General features: G+C 34.6%; 1 protein-coding gene across 1 annotated transcript; it reads right to left on the reverse strand.

Moving 5' to 3' along the window:
- Positions 1-1,069: 1,069 nt before the first annotated feature.
- LOC129520150 (protein dpy-30 homolog) lies at positions 1,070-1,255 on the reverse strand. Its single transcript, XM_055341168.1, has one exon. It carries the CDS (start codon positions 1,253-1,255, stop codon positions 1,070-1,072), a length of 186 nt encoding a protein of 61 aa, XP_055197143.1.
- Between the last annotated feature and the right edge of the window lie 14,791 nt (positions 1,256-16,046).

Raw genomic sequence — 16,046 nt, forward strand, 5'->3', positions numbered from 1 at the left:
TAAATTAAAAAAATGAGGTAACAAATAATACTCCACCACTGTAAGATAAAATGTGTTACTTATGAAACCCTGATTTATAGAAGGACTTTGACAAAATAAGGTAGGACCTGCAGAATCTTAGGACTTACATGCTACACCCAATTCTAGCTGATGCGCAATTCCATAAAAGCAATAGGACCAGATGGATGTAACAAATACCACCATCTCCTTCTTCTAAAGTAAATGACAAGTAGAATGAAATGTTGAGCAAATGCAGAAAGCACTGGATAAATAAATCTGACATTCATTAACGTCTTTAACTCAATAATCTTTAATAATTTGTTACTATTTGGAAATACAGGCAAATAAACATACATATATATGTGTATATATACATACACATATACACACACACGCACACATATATTCCGTTGCATCACACTTGGAGACTATGTTTGGGGTGCGGTGACTATCCCATTGTCCTTGGGAGCAGACTGTTTAGTAGAGAAGAAAGAAAGAAGAAAGACAGCATATCTCTGAAGGCCCAGGGGACAAACCATTATCTGAGCATCAGTAAACCTGAAGACGTCACTACGTCACCCTGAAATTTTCCAACAGAGCATGGCTCCAAAGGGTCTATGAAGCTGGAAGAGTACCTAGATGCAGCATTGCAGCCCCTCCATACGTGTGAGGAGAGTCTTTTTTTTTTTTTTTGGATGCTTTAACGGTTTATTTCGAAGGTTATTTTAAAAACAAAGTTAAAGACGATCTGAGAAAAAAAATTGCACAGAATACACTCATTAAATAAGTATGGTGATTAAATCAAATTAAGGGAAATATGTTTTCTTCTGCAATTCCGGAAATAAGTCTAGTTGTCCTGAAGGTTCTTATATTTCCAAAAAGGGGGAAAAAATCATGGCAATTAAAGCTGCCTCTTAATCATGTAAATCTACAGTAGAAACCAAATTTTTCTGTGCTTCCCAGTAAGTCAGTTTCGATCTTCCAACTCTGCCTTGTTTTCTAAAAGATACGACGCTAGAAATTCAATGGGATTTGGTGGTCTTTCTTTTGCAAGCACAGTGAGGCCCGGTCATAAAATAGGCATGACTGTCTGATCCAGGGAGGCACGGGTTGACAAGGACTGGAGATCCACTTTCTGTTTTGATGACTTTTCTGCGTTAATCTCCTCATTGTCTGTTATCCCGTCCACATTGTGAGCGAGACGGTCCTCAGAGTGAGGGCTTTCTGCGACCTGCGTCCGTCCCTCTGGCGGCATCTGCTCTGGCTCCAGGGCGAACTCTGCAAGTCACAGTCCCCGGGAGGCGGTCTGGGCGGGGGCACCCGTAGCGGGGCGGGCGGGGGGGGGGCGGACAGGGCGGGGAGGGGACGGATGGGCCGAGACAGGGCAGGGTGGGCCGGGGGCGGGGGAGGGGGCGGGACGGGGAGGGATGGGCCGGGGCAGGGCAGGGAGGGCCGGGGGGGGGGGCGGGGGGGGCTGGGGCTGGGGCGGGGCAGGGAGGGATGGGCCGGGGCGGGGTGAGGCCGGGCCAGGCCGCCTCCCGGCTGCAGAAGCCCCGCGGGCCTCCCAGGACTCTAGGACAGGTTGTCTGTTGCTCCTACAATCCCGATTTGTCAATCCCAGTAGTTTCAACCTGGTCCTTTTCAGCTTTGTTTCCTGTTTAACGACAGATGACTTCTGTCGTAGACGCTCCAAGTTCAACTGTTGCATTATAACAGTATTCCATGTCAACAGTGTGCTCATGACCCTCATGACCTTTATTTATATAAGAAACCAAATATTTAGTCAATGTACCGTGTCTTAGTTTAATCTTTGTACACCTTCCATTTTTAAGTGCTTAAATGAGTACTATACTGCAATAAAAATGTAGTGATATAATTAGCCGGCCATTAAACATTTACAGATACATATATATGTCTGTAATAGTAAGTTATGTAAATTATGATACAAAATAATATACATTGTGATAATGATACAAAATAACAATTATTATAGTAATTATGATACAAAAATACTGATTGAAAAGGATATATATATATATATATATATATATATATAATTTTGTATCATTTGGGTAAATATCTACTAGTGCCATTGCTAGATCATAGGGTAGTTTTATTTTTAACTTTTTGAGGAGCCTCCACACTGTTTCTCAGAGTGGCTTCACCAGTTTGCATTCCCACCAGCAGTGCAACAGGGTTGCTCTTTCTCCGCATCCTCGTCAAATTCTGTTGTTTCCTGAGTTGTTAATTTTAGCCATTCTGACAAGTGTGAGGTGTTATCTTCTTGTGGTTTTGATTTGTATTTCCTTGATAATGAGTGATATTGAAGTTTTCATTTGTCTGTTAGCCTCTCAACTCTTTACTTAAGAATGCTAAAATACATACAAATTCAAAACTAAAAAAAAAATAGAATACCACACAGTTAAAATACGATCATTTATATTTCTCTTTGAATCTAAAAATGCCCGCAATAATTCAACAAATTCTTTGAAGGAAGATGTTTTGAATTCCCTTTGGAATTTACTTCTGGTAACCCAGCAGAACATTTCATGATAACATTAATAGAATTCCCAGTTAGTTGTTTTATTTTAAATCCAGCATCTTCTATTATTTTCCATTTCTATTTGAAACCTATCTAGTGTATGTGTTAATCACTTGTGTTGTATTTCATTTTTAAAAATGTTTTACATTTATTTAAAGAACAGTGCCCAATAAACATCTAATAACAACCTAACCAAAACTGTTAAACTCCTTTTATTGTATATCATTATGTATGATTATTATTTTAAAAATAACAATCTATATAGTCCTTCTTTTCCTGAAGCTAATATGTTGTGTGTTATACTTCAGTAAGAAAAGTTCTTTCCATACAGTTGCAATGAAACCGGGACACCTGCTCCCCGATGTTTCTAGCAGCAATGTCCACAATAGCCAAACTGTGGAAGGAGCCTCGGTGTCCATCAAAAGATGAATGGATAAAGAAGATGTGGTTTATGTATACAATGGAACATTACTCAGCCATTAGAAACGACAAATACCCACCATTTGCTTCGAAGTGCATGGACCTGGAGGGTATTATGCTGAGTGAAATAAGTCAATCGGAGAAGGACAAACATTATATGGTCTCATTCATTTGGGGAATATAAATAATAGTGAAAGGGAATAAAGGGGAAAGGAGAAAAAAAAATAAGTGGGAAATATCAGAAAGGGAGACAGAACATGGAAGACTCCTAACTCTGGGAAACAAACTAGGGGTGGTGGAAGGGGAGGAGGGCGGGCGGTGGGGGTGAGTGGGTGGCGGGCACTGAGGTGGGCACTTGACGAGATCATCAATAGCACTAGGTGTTATTCTGTATGTTGGCAAATTGTACACCGATAAAAAATAAATTTATTATTAAAAAATTTAAAAAAAAAAAGTTCTTTCCAAATAAAACAACCTTAATAAACCCATTACAAGTCAACCTTTTTTAAAAAAGATTTTATTTATTATTGAGAGAGAGAGAGAGAGAGAGAGAGAGAGAGAGAGAGTGAACACACAGCAGGGGGAGGGGCAAAGGTAGGAGAAGCAGCCTGTTGTAAGGCTAGGTCCCTGAGCTGAGGGCAGAGGCTTAACCACCTGAACCACCCAGGTGCCCCTTAAGTCAACCCTTTTTAACCCTATTTATTTAAAAAATAAATAAATAAAAATGAAAATGAGCAAAAAAGAGTAATACTTTCTTATATTTTTTCAAATTTCCTTAATATCTTGATTAACAAGACAGCTGTGCTTCCTATCTACATCTAAATATAATTGCTGTGATTTGTACCAATGGATAAAGCTATTGAAAAAAATCCTGCCTTATATAGATATGTAAGTAGAAAAGGGGGCAGTATTTTAATAACATTTTCATACAGTGGAAGATATTCTCCTTCGTCAGGGTAGCAAAACTCCATGTGTTTCATAAACATTACTTAAAATATGGGATGTGAAACAATATGAATAAACACTTTTGTATCTTTCATTAAAATGAATTGGTTTTTCCTGTAGTTTGTTTAAGTTACAGTCTTTAAATTGTTTTTTAATTCCAGTGTAGTTAACATCAGTGTTATGTTAGTTTCACATGTACAATATAGTGACTTAGCAGTACCGTATATTGTGTGCATGAGGATAAGTGTACTCTTAATCGGGATCCCTGGGTGGCGCAGCGGTTTGGTGCCTGCCTTTGGCCCAGGGCACGATCCTCGAGACCCGGGATCGAATCCCACGTCGGGCTCCCGGTGCATGGAGCCTGCTTCTCCCTCTGCCTGTGTCTCTGCCTCTCTCTCTCTCTCTCTCTCTCTGTGTGACTATCATAAATAAAAAAAATATATATATTAAAAAAAAAAGTGTACTCTTAATCCCCTTCACCTATTTTCATTTCATTGAGAAATGCGGATTTTTCAAAAGCTGACACATTTTATTATAGTATATTAAGGGATCACATTCATTAACAACATAAAAAATGCCATCAGCTATTTCTGTAGGCATTGGGAAGCTGTCAACCTCATGGTGATGGATAGAAAAGTTCCAAATTTCTAATTTTCTCCTGTGTCTCAGTCTGGGCTGCCATAACAAAGTAGCATAGACTGGGTGGCTTATAAACAACACACGTGTATTTTCTCACAGTCTGGAGGCTGGAAGCCCCAAATTAGAGTGCCAGCCAGCATGGTCAAGTTCTGGTGTGAGCCCTCTTCCGGTTGCAGAATGCAGACTTCTTGTATCCTGAAGAGGTGGATAGCAGAGAGAAATTAGCTTTCTGACACTTACAGGGGAACTGATCGTATTCATAAGGGCTTCCTGCCCTAATGACATCATTTATTCCTAATTACTTCCCCAAAACCCATTTCCTAATAACATCACATTAAAGGGTAATATTTCAACATATGGATTTGGAGGGGGACACCAAAATTCATTTCATAACATCTTGAGAACTCAAATATTATAATTGTTGACAGTCACTATTGTTTTCCTTGAGGTGATAGACAAGCTTTCATTCATTTTCAAGAAAACATATGATAGATACTAAAGTCTAAATAATTATCATCTGTCAGTCATTCTTTCAGGTACAAGCAATGTTCTATGAAAAAGCTTCAAATTCTGGTTGCAACTTGATTGCACAAGTGTTTTTCTTTAAGGAAGTCTTTATGAATTAGAATGCAGCAAATTGATTTATAATTTCTCCACTTTCTCAATTTTTAAAAAAAATATGCATTCAAAGTTTGAGATTTAATAACATTGATAATTATTGTGACTTTCCCAGGACATTTTCAAGTGAAACTGAAACTGCTGTAATGAGTAGTACTAGTACTAGCAATAGGAACTTTTTTAGTTAAGAGAAGGTGGCTGTAATGAGTAGTACTAGTACTTAGTATGTACTAGTACTAAGTACTTACTAGTACTAGTACTTAGTATGATACTTTGTTGTTGCTACTGCTTTATGTGTGGCACTAACCATTTCACACATCGTTGCTTTTGCAAGCATTGGTGTAAATGACAATGCAGTGAAGAAGGGAAATGAAATCTCAATATTGTTATGACAATTGTTTGGTTTTTTTTTTTAATTTTGTTTATGTATTCATGAGAGACGCAGAGAGAGAGGCAGAGACAGAGGCAGAAAGAGAAGCAGGCTCCATGCAGGGAGCCTGATGTGGGACTAGATCCCGGACTCTAGGATCAGGCCCTGGGCCAGAAGGCAGGTGCTTAACCGCTAAGCCACCCAAGCATCCCATGACAATTGTTTTGAATTTGCAGCCTCCTTGAAAGCCCACCTGGGACCATCGGGGCTCCAGAGGCCACATTTTGAGAATCGCTGGCCTAAGGTGATTTCATTTCCAAATAATTTTTTTCTAAATGGGTTAATAGAAAGGATTGAATAGCTCATCCAGCTTTGACAGCTAAAGGAACTTGAAATAGAGGAGCAGAAGGGAAAATAGAGATAAAACAATAAACAGAAGCCAGGAGGAAGTGACGCTGTAACCCTGAGAGGAGACTAGAGTGCATAAAGTTGATGATGTAGAGATGCAGAGAGGCAGAAAGGCAGAGAACAGATATAATGTGATATCAGGTCACTACAGTCCCGGGGGGAATGTTAGTGCTGTGTTAGTAATGATGTTATGGATTTCCTTTTTTTTATTTTTTTTTATTTTTTTATGGATTTCCATAAAGCCAAACTATTAACCATTAAGAAAAATATCTTTGTTCCCTAATATTCTTACAAATAAATAGTATTTAGTTACAAAAAGCTTTAAAATACATCTTCGTCACCTGAGGCAACATTTACATGTTTTTATTTCTTGGAATTGAAAAGATTTTTTTGTAAAATAAAAGTATAGGTCTTTATAGCGAATTGTAATTATTTACTTGTATGGTATTTATCAGAAAGTAAATCTACTGTATCAGTATGGGACTTCATCAGGTTTCTTTAGTAGAAACCAAATGGATTAAGACCATGAATTCAGAAAGATATGTGTGGGTCAGCTAAAGAAAGAGAACAAAACCTTGGAGGTTGGTGACAGATAATAGCAACGGAAATAATCAGCATCATATGAACAAAAGATGCTTTCTTTCTCTTTTTTCTTGCTGAAACAAGGGTAAAGAAATTAAGATCATGTTTGTAGACCAAACATGCAGCGCAAAGATCTCAAAAAAGACCAGCAGTCACACATCATTCTTAAATGTCTTTATTGCAGGTTAACTTGCTGCATTTTTGAAAAGTACAGCCAATAGGGATCACTGGCAACATCAAGTTACACTCTGGGGAGAAAACTGGGAGGAAGTTCAAAAGGAAATATCACAGTGTATAAAAACAGAGACTTTGAGAGACTGATTTGTGATTTTAAGTAGGATCAATTTGATTAGGTTTTATTGCTCAGGAACTAGTTACAATGCCAAGCCTCTGGACTTCTCATTAACATATTCATGCATGATATTAACTAGACGTTTATGCATTTCAGTTACCTCTCAGCTGTTTTTGTGGCCTTTTCTGTGTGGAGAGCAATGGCGAGGCAAAGTTTCCTGAAGAAGTAGCTTTAGAAATTACATTTGAATTGTTTTAATAGAGGTAATGCCATATCTAGATGTCTAAGAAAATGTAACCCCCCCCCAAACACGTAGGTTAAGGCAGTAGAGTGAGTAAAAAAATTGCAAAATACTTGTACATCATGATTCATTACTGAAAGACATTGTAGTCAATATTGATTATAAGAAAAATAGAGATTATTTCTTTTCTTTGTGTTCAATTGAAAACTCAGCATAATATTTTCATAGAACTGAAAAGAAAGAGATCTAAAGTTCAACTAGAAGAATAAGATGATACTGGCCAACAGTTTTGAATAAGAGTAATGATAGTGGTTTACCCTTCAGAGAGTGAAATAATAATTATAATGTTTTGGGCTGGTATTTATGTTATGACACAGTTTTTGTCTCTTCTGTTCTATGATACATTTCATAATTAAAATGAAAAATAGAGTGGTAGCATTAAAAGCACAAATAAACCAATGGTACAGTATAGAATAGATCCAGATTATACAAAGACTCAGTATTGGATAAAGGTAGTATCATAATTGCCAATGAAATATATTGTTATTCAATACTTGTCACTCACACAACTGGGTAAATACTTAAAGAAACATATAATTTTATCTTCACTCCTAGAAAATTTTGAAAAGTGTAAACAAATTGTAAGTGAACAAACACTAACAATAACATGACAATCTTTGTTTTATAACACAGAAACACAAGAAATACACATACACACACCATACAAGCCAATTACATGTACATTTCAGAAATTATGGAAGTTAAATCTTTTCTATCTGAATAGTTCACACAAATTTATCAGGTAAACTATAAACTCTAGAATAGGGGAAAATATGCACATAAAGTCTTTGGAATGACAAATTAATAAATACATTAATAGAGTTAACCAAACTATGAATCAAAGGAAACGAAAATTACGGTAGTAAAATAGCAAGTATAAATTTTAGATTAGCCTAGTTTAAAAATATAATAGTGCTCAATATCGGTATTGTATGTTAGACACTTTTATATTTATTTAAGAGAATGTTAATATTAATAAAAATCTCTTTAAAATATTACATTTTCTATTAATCTAGATTGAAAAAAGTTTTATCCTTCAACTTTTCAATTCCACCCTAGGAGGCACAAGCTAATGGCATAGAGGATTAAGAGGGGCTTTATATATGATAAGTGGTTTGATCTGAGGATCCGATATTGGATTCCCAATATTTGGGGTGATCTTGCTGTAGTCTTCTACTTTCTAAGGATGATTTTTAAATTTTCTTTTCATCATAAAATAATTTTTTGAGACAACATTTCAGTATCGAAATGTCATAGTAAAAACAAAACCCTGTTTTAGAATTGAAAGTTTCAAAAAAAAGAGAAACACATCTTTTATGCCTAATAATATAAATGGTTGTGGCTAAAGAAACATCAGGAAAATATGTTAACCAGGAAGATGAACTTAAATAGGGAAGGGAAGGTTAAAATATGCATATTTAATTCTCACTGGGCCTACAAACACAGAAATAGGTGTTAGACTGTATGAAGTTAAGATGTGGCCAAGATAAACTTGTTTTTTTTTTTTTTATAAACTTGTTTTTTTTTTAAATAACAGCAAACACAGGGAAAAGAATGATAGTGGCAAACACCATGGAAGAGGTTAATGTATGGACCCTGGAAATAGTCATATACACAGATGTAGATGTGATTCAATTTTATTTCTGCTTCATCATGTTTTCTGTTATACACAAATCACCATAAACTATTTTGAACCTTAATATTTAATTTATTTATACCTGGGGGATTAAGTAAGGCCGATTTCCATATGGGACAAAAGTATACAGAAGTGAGAGCCTTCAGCCAGAGGGCTGATTGATACAAATACAAGATATGAGGAGCTGTTTTTCTGCAGTGCACACGATTGCCTTTTAGAAATATTTAATATTGGAAAAAGGACTAAATAATAAAGAAGATGAACTCATGAAACCTATAATCATTTCTTCTGATTAGAAGAAAAAACAAAGGAAAAGAATTCATAGAATATAAGTTTTTATGCACACGATTGCCTTTTAGAAATATTTAATATTGGAAAAAGGACTAAATAATAAAGAAGATGAACTCATGAAACCTATAATCATTTCTTCTGATTAGAAGAAAAAACAAAGGAAAAGAATTCATAGAATATAAGTTTTTATGCCCTTAATTAACATGGAGTCTATTATTACTGCATTTGCTCTTTAAAGGGAATGAATGCCCTTTGTTGGTAAAATATAGCATGTGATGGCAAGCTGAAATGCCTGCTGTCATAACTGGGAAAAAAAAGAAAGCTAAATTAATTACAAAGATTATATTTTGAAAGGCATCAGGGAGCTTTGTGTAAACAATGAGGAGCAGATGATCAAAACTCTGGAGAGGAGAGAATTGTTTTGATGTAAGCTGATAACATCTAGTGAGCTGCTCATTTTCCCCCACTCTGGACGTATGCCAGTTTTTACTAAGAAATGTTTACTAAGTTTAGGGTCTATTTTGGAAGACAGGAAATCTAGGCCAACACTTCCAAAAGGCAGAGTAAAATCATTCACAGACTTAGTGATACTTGGAATCAAAGATCTGATTGAGAAGACACAGCCTCAAAAATATGACAAGCATCCACCTTAAAAACTGAAACTACACAAGGCTATTGGCTAAGGAACTGAGGTAGGAACATAAGACAAAGAATTATATGTCCTCTATCCTTTCAGAGCTGAGGAGGTAACTCCCTGGCTTTGAATTAAAGGCCTCATGGGGAAAATTTGAGTTCAAGAGTAAGATGAGAAAAACAAACTTGCTAAAACCACATCTTAACTCTAATACAGCTCAGTTCCTCTCAGGATCAAGGATTTGCCTCCATATTATCTTTCTGTCAGAGAAAGGGGGACTATTTCTGCTGGAATGGAACATCATCTAGGGCCTCTGCACAATGTGAACATACAATAAAACATGCATTTTATGTCTGTGTTAACTACATCTTATACATGTTAGAATACAACTAAAAATCACCATACATACAAAGATGACAGACTGTATGACCAATAACCAAGAAAAAAACTAAGGAGACAAGAAACAAATCTAGATATATCCAGGTGTTGGAGTTGGCAAGCCAAGGACATTAAAATTACTATAGTACACATGTTCAAGAAAATAGGAAAGACTGGCAAAATAGACAAAAACATGGGGAAGTTCACCATTGAATTCTAATCTATGAAAAGAAAATCAAAGTTTTCAAAATATTAAAAAATAAACACGTTATTTGAAACAAAGAAATCAATGGTTTTTAACAGTGTATTGGCCACAGAAGAAAGAGACATGGAGACAGATCAATGAAAAAATATCCAAAGGAGACCACAGAAAATATATAATTTACAAAAAGATGTGTGTGAGGCTGGATGTTGTATGTAAACGGTGAATGTCTAAATCCTACACTTGAAAGTAACATTACACTGTATGTTAGCTAACTGGAATTTATTTACTTATTTATTTATTTGAGGGGGAGGGAGGAGGTGCAGAGGAAAAGAGTGAGAGAGGGATCCCTGGGTGGCGCAGCGGTTTAGCACCTGCCTTTGGCCCAGGGCGCGATCCTGGAGACCCGGGATCGAATCCCACGTCGGGCTCCCGGTGCATGGAGCCTGCTTCTCCCTCTGCCTGTGTCTCTGCCTCTCTCTCTCTCTCTCTCTCTCTGTGACTATCATAAATAAATAAAAAAAATTAAAAAAAAAAAGGAAAAGAGAGAGAGAGAGAATCTTAAGCAGACTCCACACCCAGCACAGAGCCTGCCTTGAGGCTTGATCTCAAGACCCTCAGGTCATGACCTGAGCTGAAATAAAGAGCTGAGCACTTAACAAACTGAGTCACCCAGGCGCCCTTTAACTAACTAGAACTTACATAAAAACTTGAAAAAAATTAAAAAAAAATAACTAGAAGTGAAAAATAAGAAAGATGTGTAGGAGAGAAATGTGAGACACACACTATATGTGCACTTTTCACTATGTATGTTTAAGTAAAAACATTTGTTTAATTAAAAGTAATTTTTTTCCAGCTGGTTTTGTGTCTTTAATACTACAGATATACTTTGAGGCCATTTTATCAAATTAAAAGAAAATTACTCTGACTTTGTATTTAATTGAATTAAGTTTATAAATTATTTTATAGAGGACTGTCATTTTTATAAGTTTCATCCACATACTTATCATATCTATATCACATCATTTATTCATTTTTTAAGTGTTCTTAGTTAACTTTAAAATACTTTAACATTTTATTATTCTATTCCTGGAGATTTCTTACTAAGTTAATTTTGAGTATATTTTGATAATTCCTTTAACTCTTTTGAATAAAAATTTTATGTTGTTTTTATCAAAGGGTTTTCATGATAGTGAAGCTGTTGATTACAATGTATTTATTTTGTTTTCTTATTACTATACCCTAGTAAAAAGTCAGGTAATATGTACATCTTAATAATTCATATCTATAATTTCCTTATGTATATCTTTGATTTTAGATTCTTTTAAAATTGTATATGGCGGAAAATTATAGTTGTTAGTGTCACTGACATACTCCTAGTATGTCACTTACTAGTGAACAGTGAACTATTACTAATGTAGTGATTCTTCCCAAGAGCGTATTCATAGTACATTGATGGGATTCTCCTCAGGAATAACCACAACCTGTGCTTAGTGACTGATACAGAATGAAAATTCAGTAAATATTTTAAATATAGATGAATGGATAGGCAAAATCATTTTCTCATCTTATAGGGGCTTTTTACTTTCATCATTTTCAAATCTTTTCCTAATTCTTTAAATTTGATCTTTTTTTCCCCATATACCATACAAACCCCAGGTTATACATCATATTATGTGAATATCATAGAAATCAATCACATATTGGATCAAAATACTTCTGAAGAATTTGGAAACATCAATATTCAAAATCCAACATATGGCTCCCTATTCTTATCCTCTTTGATGAAGGTGAAACCAAAGAGCCCATCCAAGTCAATTTTTATTTTGAGACAATGGATGTACAGCAGCAAGACTTCTATATTATACTTCTCTATACTTCAGTATATTGATAATAATGTTAATATGTTCTAAAAGTAGAAATGTTTCACTCAGTTGTATGTGTATCTATGTGCCTACATCTATAGCCATGTGAATTACAGTGATAATTTCACTCAAGGGTTAATTTTTTTAATTGGCTCCCATTTTTATATAATCTCCACAAAAATCCCACTTAATAGTCATATAAAAGGATACTGTGACAATGATATTTAAACATTCTAATATGAAGCATACCTATTTAAATATCCACTAAATACAGGCATTTTCTTATTTATATCCTGAAACACTAAATAGTCCAGATTTTCTTTTCAAGTCAGACCATAAACGAATAGGAACCCAATTATTAACTATAAACTGTTAACATTGCAAGGTATAAGAATGAATGAATGACTCACCGCTTGGAACGCCAGAAGTCCATGGTTTATATTATGACAGCAGCATCCAAGACATAGTTTTACCTGAACAAGTGTTACCAGTTAGAGAAGGCTGATAACACACATTCATTATAGTCAATGCTGATACTTTTCCAGATGCAGAATTACGATCAGATGTGTATAAAGTTACCTAAAGCGTTGGTTCAAAAAAGGAAAAAGCTCTTTAGAGAGAACATCCCTCCAGGTGTTTTTCTTTTAATACTGGAAATGAGGTTCAGGGCAAGAATATCACTCTAGGATTCCTTAAAGCATGGTCCTGGAATTTGCCTCACTGTGGCATTATTCTGTAAAAAGGGTGTGAACATGTATCCTTAAGTACATTGATTGACTTGACTGGCATTCACATTTTGATTTTTACCCTATTGATTCACAGAGAGGTGTCCCATTGGTTTTACAACTGGCATCATTGTTTTCTTTTTTCCTATAAAGTGAAAATTTTAAACTGGAAAAACAAAAAGGAGGACCACCCAGAGCTGCTCCTGGAAACATAGAAAACAAAGGTAATATTTAGAGGACACACCTATTGCATGCATGAGACTCTCTTCTTCACACATACTCACACATACACACACACACATACATTTAATTTATTTAAACTTAAAATGTAAATACAATTACTATACATTTGTTGGAAATGTGGAAACTGACAAATTAAGGTACTTTATTAAGGCTATATGGTATTTTAAACACTGTTACATAGTAGTAAGAAGTAGAGCTATGATTTAAACTCAGGTGGTATATTGCATAATCCCTCATTGTAACCAACATATTGGATTTTCTGTGTTACTTCTTAAGTAGAAACTGAAAGTATAGAAACATGACTTCTATCTCTAGTTCATCATGTTCATAAAACAGCACCATGCCTAACATGTACACTCAACTAATGCTCCTTTACCGTTATCTTCGTCTACTATAAGCAAAAATAGTGTCTGCAGTGTCTTTGGAGGATAGACTTTTAAGTTAACAGTACTATGTACTCTTGACTGTCAGATAAAAATCTTAGCAGACATTAAAAACCTCACAAGTGATTTCAATTCTTAAGAATTGTAACAGAGTAACAAGAGAGAATGATCACAGCTACTTGCCCAGAATGTCCAAATTTGCCAACATTACTTACAATTGTTAATAGTACTCTTCCTTGCTCAAAACGGCATTCCAACTTGGAGAATAAATTTTATGGCAAGCCTACAGCTATACCCGGGGCTGTTAACTGAATTGGGTTGTTTTTTTGTTTTGTTTTGTTTTTTGTTTTTTGTTTTTTCCCATAAACCACAGTGTGATGATATTTGGAGATGGAGCCTTTGGGAGGTAATTAGATTTAGATGAGGTCGTGAGGGTGAGTCCTTATAAGAAGAGACTCAAGAGACCTTGCTCATATTCACTATATGAGGACACACAGAGAGGTTGTGAAACCCAGAAAGAGAGTCTTCACCAGAATTTAACTTTTGGCACCATGATCTCAGACTTCCAGCTTCTAGAACTGTAAGAATATGTTTCTGTTTATTTAAGCTCATTGTATGCTATTTTGTTATGGCGGCTTGCACTGACATACATATGGCATCAAAATATTGTGAAATGCACTATATGAAAAATAACTTAAAACTAATTAAATTATATGCATATAATGTCTGACTTGCTTTATATGACAACTGGAAAAAAAAAAACGTGTCTGGCCCTCAGTTATTCTTCCTTAACTCTGATTTTATTTTAAGTATAAATTTTAAATATCTTAATCTAAAAGCAACATAAGATAAATTTATATTATATAAGTTCTTTAAAAATGTTATTGCACTTCTATTACAGCCAAAATACATACTTGATTTTGATTGTCATTAATATCAGCAATCAAAATTTAGTTCCAAAATATTTTAAAGTTAACTTCTAAATAACTTCTTAGGAAAATGTGTAGATGTGTTTGTGAGAAGGAAACAGAGGTCTATAGGCTATTAAGTTTTGATAAGAATTCCTTCTAAAAACAATAGAAGTGTTCATAAATCATAATTTATGGTGTTCAAATGTATCTGAATCTATGCATTTTAAATATATGGCTCCTTTGCTTCCTGGAAATCCCCAAAATAATTGTGAAGTCATCCCACACTGTGGTTAAGAACGTCATTTACATTTAAAGAATATAAAGGATTATTTTTCTTAAAAAAATGAGAATGATACTGTCCCATCAATCTTTTAGACAGTATAATCAGTGAGAACGTGCCTGAATATAATTTCACTTTGGTGGCTCTGCCATGTATGATATAATTCAATTAAGATATTGGAGGAATATATATATATAATATATACATATATATATTCATATACATATATTCATTTATTCAAAGTTATATCAGTTTCATTGATAATCCCAAGAACAAGACTTTAAGTTCATTAGAACCAAAAATATCCAAACTTCTAAATGCCTTTTAAAATATTTTTATTAATATTTGTACTCCAAGTACTTTGACTTTATATCACAAAACTTGATGTTTTATTCATTTGATAAGCATATATATGCTTTGTTGGGCTACAAAAGAAGCATAAGGGGAAAAACAACAAAATGCATATACTGGCAATCAAATTTCACATTAAGAATTCTGATGCTAATATGAAGAGATAGGCTATCTGATTAAAAACTAAATAAAGTTGGGATGCCTGGGCGGCTGAGCACCTGAGCATCTGCCTTCTGCTCAAGGCATGGTTCTGGGTTCCTGGGATGGAGTCCCACATCGGGCACCCTGCACGGAGCCTGCTTCTCCCTCTGCCTGTGTCTCTGCCTCTCTCTGTGTGTCTCTCATGAATGAATAAATTAAATCTTAAAAATAAAAAACAAGTAAAATCAATAATAACTTTATCACAGAAACATGCTAGTTAATAATCATTTCAGAGCTTTTTAAATAATTTGTATTTTATTGTTTTTGGATAAAAGCAATTTTATTTGGATATATTCTTCTCTGTGTTAAACTGGTTTTTCTTTTTGTTGTTAAATGTAAGAAGCAGCTGGTAATAAAAATGAAAATAATTATATGTAACATTTAATAAGTGTTCTCTATGGACTATCACAGTATTAAGTATTTTAATCTTACATTTGCAAATCACTGCCTCACTATAATTTCATCTTAATATACCTTAAAAAATACCACTAAATTTTGGTAATGAGAGTTTGTTATAATAGGAATAAAAAACCTAAGCATCTACAAAACAAACGAGTAGTTTATAATTATTAAATTGGTAGTTTTTTCTCGGTTCATTTGCATTACTACACACTTTATTGTAATAGATATTCAGACACTAGCATTTTAAGGAATTTATTAAAACCTAATATTTATCATAAACATATACATTATTTGGAAGATGGAGCCATTAGAACAGTTAAATTTCATTTAGGTGATTTATATATCTAGCATCAGTTAAATATGGAGGTTTATTCATGAGTTGATTTACGTAGCACTGATAGTATTTTGAGTTTTAGAGATTTCTTTT

The sequence above is a fragment of the Nyctereutes procyonoides genome, unplaced genomic scaffold (assembly GCF_905146905.1).
Source record: "Nyctereutes procyonoides isolate TBG_1078 unplaced genomic scaffold, NYPRO_anot_genome, whole genome shotgun sequence".
NCBI lineage: Eukaryota > Metazoa > Chordata > Mammalia > Carnivora > Canidae > Nyctereutes > Nyctereutes procyonoides.

What these genes read in the sequence shown, in the direction of transcription:
- LOC129520150 (XM_055341168.1), bottom strand. Translation starts at nt 1,255, where the DNA reads ATGCCGCCAGAGGGACGGACGCAGGTCGCAGAAAGCCCTCACTCTGAG.